This window comes from Oncorhynchus gorbuscha, unplaced genomic scaffold (assembly GCF_021184085.1).
Source record: "Oncorhynchus gorbuscha isolate QuinsamMale2020 ecotype Even-year unplaced genomic scaffold, OgorEven_v1.0 Un_scaffold_16054, whole genome shotgun sequence".
NCBI lineage: Eukaryota > Metazoa > Chordata > Actinopteri > Salmoniformes > Salmonidae > Oncorhynchus > Oncorhynchus gorbuscha.
Genome location: NW_025744823.1, coordinates 1 through 5,372, shown reverse-complemented (window position 1 = coordinate 5,372; position 5,372 = coordinate 1). Strand labels below are relative to the sequence as shown.

Below are 5,372 nucleotides of genomic sequence, written 5' to 3'. Positions count from 1 at the left end.
GGTCATGTTAGTTAAGGACACGTCTATTCTACCGGTCATGTTAGTTAAGGACAGGTCTATTCTACAGGTCATGTTAGTTAAGGACAGGTCTATTCTACAGGTCATGTTAGTTAAGGACAGGTCTATTCTACAGGTCATGTTAGTTAAGGACAGGTCTATTCTACAGGTCATGTTAGTTAAGGACACGTCTATTCTACAGGTCATGTTAGCTAAGGACACATCTATTCTACCGGTCATGTTAGCTAAGGACACGTCTATTCTACAGGTCATGTTAGCTAAGGACACGTCTATTCTACCGGTCATGTTAGTTAAGGACACGTCTATTCTACCGGTCATGTTAGTTAAGGACAGGTCAATTCTACAGGTCATGTTAGTTAAGGACAGGTCAATTCTACAGGTCATGTTGTTGGATGAGGACAGGTGTATTCTACAGGTCATGTTAGTTAAGGACAGGTCTATTCTACCGGTCATGTTAGTTAAGGACAGGTCAATTCTACAGGTCATGTTGTTGGATGAGGACAGGTCAATTCTACAGGTCATGTTAGTTAAGGACAGGTCTATTCTACAGGTCATGTTATTAGATAAGGACAGGTCTATTCTTCCAGTCAGTTAGCTGAGGACAGGTCTATTCTTCCAGTCAGTTAGATGAGGACAGGTCAATTCTACCAGTCAGTTAGCTGAGGACAGGTCAATTCTACCAGTCAGTTAGATGAGGACAGGTCAATTCTACATTTGAACTGCCATGTACTAGTCATTCATCTAGTTTGCTCATATTATTTACAATACAAACATGACATTGATTTGCTTAAAGAACTGTCCCTTGCATTGTTTAATCTGTGTATTTTAGTCTAAAATATGGTCCTAAATCCTGGTCACCACTTCTCTATTCCCTCCGTTGTCATCACAGACAGGATACCTTGTCCTCATAGCTGCCATGTTGGTGACCAGGACATATTGTGATGTCTGGATGATCCAGAATGGAACCATGATTGAAAGGTGAGAATCACTGAGATAGAATTAGAACACTTTCATTCTGTGGTTAGAACCCTGACTTGCCATGTGACCTGTGATTCTTCACTGACCAATGAGTTTGGTGGATGTGATCGTGTTGTTGGGGTTACAATATGAGGGTCTGGTCCCCCATGCACAGATTCAGCCTGATACTGGACTAAGACGCATGTTCAATGGAGATAATTATTTTAAAGTGTGCTTTTTAGTCCAGGATTAGGCTTTATTCCAGGTCTGGGAAACCAGCCCCGGATCATATTAACTGAATTCCTGCGCATGAAAAGACATGCCTTTCAATCTCCCCCAGTGGTATCATTAGCAGAGATATCAATGTACTACATGATTCTATATGTGTTACTTCATAGTTTTGATTTCTTCACTATTATTTTACAATGTAGAAAATAGTAAAAATGAAGAAAAACCCTGGAATGAGTAGGTTTGTTTAAACTTATGACTGGTACTGTATGTGCTTGAGTTTAACAGGGTTTTTTTTCCCCCATGACCATCATGGCAGAGGAGTTGGCTGAAGCATAAACAGATCTTACTGAGGCTAGAACCTAGGCACTACCGTTACAGGTGAAATCCACTCATCTGCCAATGTATTGCCTAGCTGTGTGTCCCATGTCACTGACCCAGTTGGTTCGTTCTTGTGCATGTTTTGGGTCTGCAGCGCAATTATCGGTCGTTCCAACACCGATTTCAAGAACTACTTGTTCAACTTTTGCAAAGTGATGCCACTTGTAAGTGTGTTTTTCTTTTTTTGTTATTTCATTGCATCCAACAATTGACTCGGTTTTTTTAGATGTCTGTGGATTTGATTTGCCTCTGATATATAAATGTCATGTTACAGTAGTTGGTTAGTTTTACAACGCCGATTCCAGTCTACTTTCTTATTCTGTTTTAAATACTCAGAGGTCGTCTGATATTAATATTATTATTATTAGCATAATAATATTGACTGTATATTATTCGTATCCTCTCTTAATACTGTAACTTATCACTTCCTAATATCATTTATATTTTATATATAATTGATCAATAACCAGATAATAGGATCGATCATACATTGCCTGGAAAACTGGAGAATATTCTGTTTTGTTATATGTACGTTTTTACAGAATGTGTCTTATCCTCTAGACAATTGGTGTTTAATATTCTCTGCATGCTTTTGTATTCAACTGTCTCTTTGCCTGTGGATTAAACAAATCCAGATTTCATCTGTGTTTGGACAGTGTACTAAGGTTGTGTTTTGATGAAGAGCTGATGTTAAAGTGTATGTTTTGTTGACTGACAGATCGCATTGGTGAATAACTTCTTGAAGCTGGGTCTGAATGAGCTGAAGCTAAGGTTCAGAGTGAGGCTAACCAAACACCTCTACGACGAGTACCTCAAGTAAGCACTGTCTACCGCGCCGCCTACTGTCTGTATACCCTACTGACTGTCTACCGCGCCGCGCTGTCTGTCTACCGCGCCGCCTACTGTCTGTATACCCTACTGTCTACCGCGCCGCCTACTGTCTGTATACCCTACTGTCTACCGCGCCGTCTACTGTCTGTATACCCTACTGTCTACCGCGCCGTCTACTGTCTGTATACCCTACTGTGTCTACCGCGCCGTCTGCCTGCCGCGCCGTCTGCCTGCCGCGCCGTCTGCCTGCCGCGCCGTCTGTCTGTCTACCCTACTGTCTACCGTGCTGTCTGTCTACCCTACTGTCTACCGTGCTGTCTGTCTACCCTACTGTCTACCGCGCTGTCTGTCTACCCTACTGTCTACCGCGCTGTCTGTATACCCTACTGTCTACCGCGCTGTCTGTATACCCTACTGTCTACCGTGCTGTCTGTATACCCTACTGTCTACCGCGCTGTCTGTATACCCTACTGTCTACCGCACTGTCTACTGTCTGTATACCCTACTGTCTACTGCACTGTCTACTGCGCTGTCTACTGTCTACCCTGCTGTCTACCGCGCTGTCTGTCTGTATACCCTACTGTCTGTCTGCCGCGCCGTCTGTCTGCCGCGCCGTCTGTCTGCCGCGCCGTCTGTCTGCCGCGCCGTCTGTCTGCCGCGCCGTCTGTCTGTCTACCCTACTGTCTACTGCGCTGTCTGTCTACCCTGCTGTCTACCGCGCTGTCTGTATACCCTACTGTCTGCCGCGCTCGTCTGTCTGCCGCGCCGTCTGTCTGCCGCACTGCCTGTCTGCCGCACATCTGTCCGCCGCGCTACCTGTCTGTCTACCCTGCTGTCTACTGCGCTGTCTGTCTACCCTGCAGTCTACTGCGCTGTCTGTCTACCCTGCGGTCTACCGCGCTGTCTACCCTGCGGTCTACCGCGCTGTCTACCCTGCGGTCTACCGCGCTGTCTACTGCACTGTCTACTGCGCTGTCTTCTGTCTACTGCCTCTTCATAACTCATTCCCATAGTCGTCTGTCTGTACTGAACTCACTCAAAATGTGTCATCCCAGAGGATACATCGTGCTACAAAATGGAGCAGCCTGGATAACCGTGTATCGCTAACGCTGACCAGCTGCTGACTCAGGGATGTAGAGAGGTTCTGTAACAGCGTGGTGGACCTCTACTCAACCTCAGCAAGGTACTGTAGGCTACACCTAAACTATCATGCTGGCTGACTACTGTTTGTTTAAGACCGAAGTATACATTCTTGTCTATATCTTCTCGTATGTGTGGTTTAAAGATATGTTTAGGAACTTGTATGATTTGTTGTAGTACACCTTAGTTTATCATTAACTTGTAAATCGTGATATTGCTGAAAGCTGTTATTTGTATTATTATTGATCCCATTGTTCCTGCCACGAAGCTACCTTCACAATTCCTGGGGTCCAGCAAAAATGAAAGCAGTTTATACAATTTGACAATACATTGACAGATTTCGCAACACACTGTGTGCCCTCGGGCCCCTACTCCACCAGGTAGGTCTACATGTTAACACTACTGCGTATCCCCTTTAGCCTCTCTTGGACATTGGACTGTACATCTTCAAGCTGACGTCTGCCATCGGTGCCCAGGTGAATACGAATTCAGATTCCAGAAGCAACCAATAGATTCCATTCAGGTTTTTTTTAGAATATTCTGAAATATATTCTGAAATATATTCTGAAATATATTCTGAAATATATTCTGAAATATATTCTGAAATATATTCTGAAATATAATCTGAAATATATTCTGTATGTGATTCACCGTCAGGGCCCAGCGAGTATGATGACCTACCTGCTGGTCTCAGGCCTGTTCCTGACCAGACTACGACGGCCCATCGGTAAGATGACGGTGACAGAGCAGCGCTACGAGGGAGAGTACCGATATGTCAACTCGCGACTCATCACCAACAGGTGTGAAAGCCTGGATCTGAAGTACATCATGGGTTGGCAATAGAGTGCTTTTAAAAAATTTTAAGTTAAAACTTATTAAATCACCCCTGTCGTGGTGTTAAAAAAAAAAAAAGAGAACTAAATGATGTTTAACGTGTTTTTGTCTTAGTGAGGAGATTGCCTTCTACAACGGGAACATGAGAGAGAAACAGACGATTCACTCGACATTTAAGAAACTGGTGAGTTACCGTTAGTCCTGTGTGCCAGTCCGAGGTACATTAAAGCTCTGTCTTCACTTCTGTCTAAATGGACAAACTGCTGATTTGTGAGTTTTAAAAAGTGTTTTGATGATAATGCTGCGATGCCTTCTGTCTTCTCAGGTCGACCATTTGCACAAGTTTATCTTCTTCCGTTTCTCAATGGGCTTCGTGGACAGCCTGATCGCAAAGTGTAAGACCTGATGTTTTAAATACTGCATATTAAAATGGTGATATCGTACATAGCCAGAGAGAGAGAGCTGTAAATGGTGATATCATCAGTTACATGGCCAGAGAGAGAGCTGTAAATGGTGATATCGTACATAGCCAGAGAGAGAGCTGTAAATGGTGATATCATCAGTTACATGGCCAGAGAGAGAGAGAGAGCTGTAAATGGTGATATCATCAGTTACATGGCCAGAGAGAGAGAGAGCTGTAAATGGTGATATCATCAGATACATGGCCAGAGAGAGAGAGAGCTGTAAATGGTGATATCATCAGTTACATGGCCAGAGAGAGAGCTGTAAATGGTGATATCATCAGTTACATGGCCAGAGAGAGAGCTGTAAATGGTGATATCATCAGTTACATGGCCAGAGAGAGAGCTGTAAATGGTGATATCATCAGTTACATGGCCAGAGAGAGAGAGAGAGCTGTAAATGGTGATATCATCAGTTACATGGCCAGAGAGAGAGAGAGAGAGCTGTAAATGGTGATATCATCAGTTACATGGCCAGAGAGAGAGAGCTGTAAATGGTGATATCATCAGTTACATGGCCAG

The 5,372-nt window shown here is 43.8% G+C and overlaps 2 protein-coding genes across 2 annotated transcripts; both read left to right on the top strand.

Annotated features, from left to right (window-relative positions):
- The first annotated feature begins 880 nt into the window (after positions 1 to 880).
- On the top strand, positions 881 to 2,404 carry LOC124017129 (ATP-binding cassette sub-family D member 3-like). Its single transcript, XM_046332523.1, has 3 exons — positions 881 to 996; positions 1,679 to 1,748; positions 2,303 to 2,404. Exons 1-3 carry the CDS (start codon positions 935 to 937, stop codon positions 2,402 to 2,404), a joined length of 234 nt encoding a protein of 77 aa, XP_046188479.1. The 5' UTR covers positions 881 to 934.
- A 1,147-nt stretch (positions 2,405 to 3,551) lies between these two features.
- LOC124017128 (ATP-binding cassette sub-family D member 3-like) lies at positions 3,552 to 4,830 on the top strand. Its single transcript, XM_046332522.1, has 5 exons — positions 3,552 to 3,598; positions 3,975 to 4,031; positions 4,213 to 4,355; positions 4,504 to 4,573; positions 4,715 to 4,830. The coding sequence occupies exons 3-5, from the start codon at positions 4,225 to 4,227 to the stop codon at positions 4,793 to 4,795; spliced, it is 282 nt and encodes a 93-aa protein (XP_046188478.1). The 5' UTR covers positions 3,552 to 3,598; positions 3,975 to 4,031; positions 4,213 to 4,224; the 3' UTR covers positions 4,796 to 4,830.
- Positions 4,831 to 5,372: the final 542 nt, after the last annotated feature.

What these genes read in the sequence shown, in the direction of transcription:
- LOC124017129 (XM_046332523.1), top strand. Translation starts at nt 935, where the DNA reads ATGTTGGTGACCAGGACATATTGTGATGTCTGGATGATCCAGAATGGA. An exon ending in AATGGAACCATGATTGAAAG is followed by an intron (nt 997 to 1,678) that starts GTGAGAATCACT and finishes TTGGGTCTGCAG; the next exon opens with CGCAATTATCGGTCGTTCCA. An exon ending in TTTGCAAAGTGATGCCACTT is followed by an intron (nt 1,749 to 2,302) that starts GTAAGTGTGTTT and finishes GTTGACTGACAG; the next exon opens with ATCGCATTGGTGAATAACTT.
- LOC124017128 (XM_046332522.1), top strand. Translation starts at nt 4,225, where the DNA reads ATGATGACCTACCTGCTGGTCTCAGGCCTGTTCCTGACCAGACTACGA. An exon ending in TCGCGACTCATCACCAACAG is followed by an intron (nt 4,356 to 4,503) that starts GTGTGAAAGCCT and finishes TTTTTGTCTTAG; the next exon opens with TGAGGAGATTGCCTTCTACA. An exon ending in ACTCGACATTTAAGAAACTG is followed by an intron (nt 4,574 to 4,714) that starts GTGAGTTACCGT and finishes CTGTCTTCTCAG; the next exon opens with GTCGACCATTTGCACAAGTT.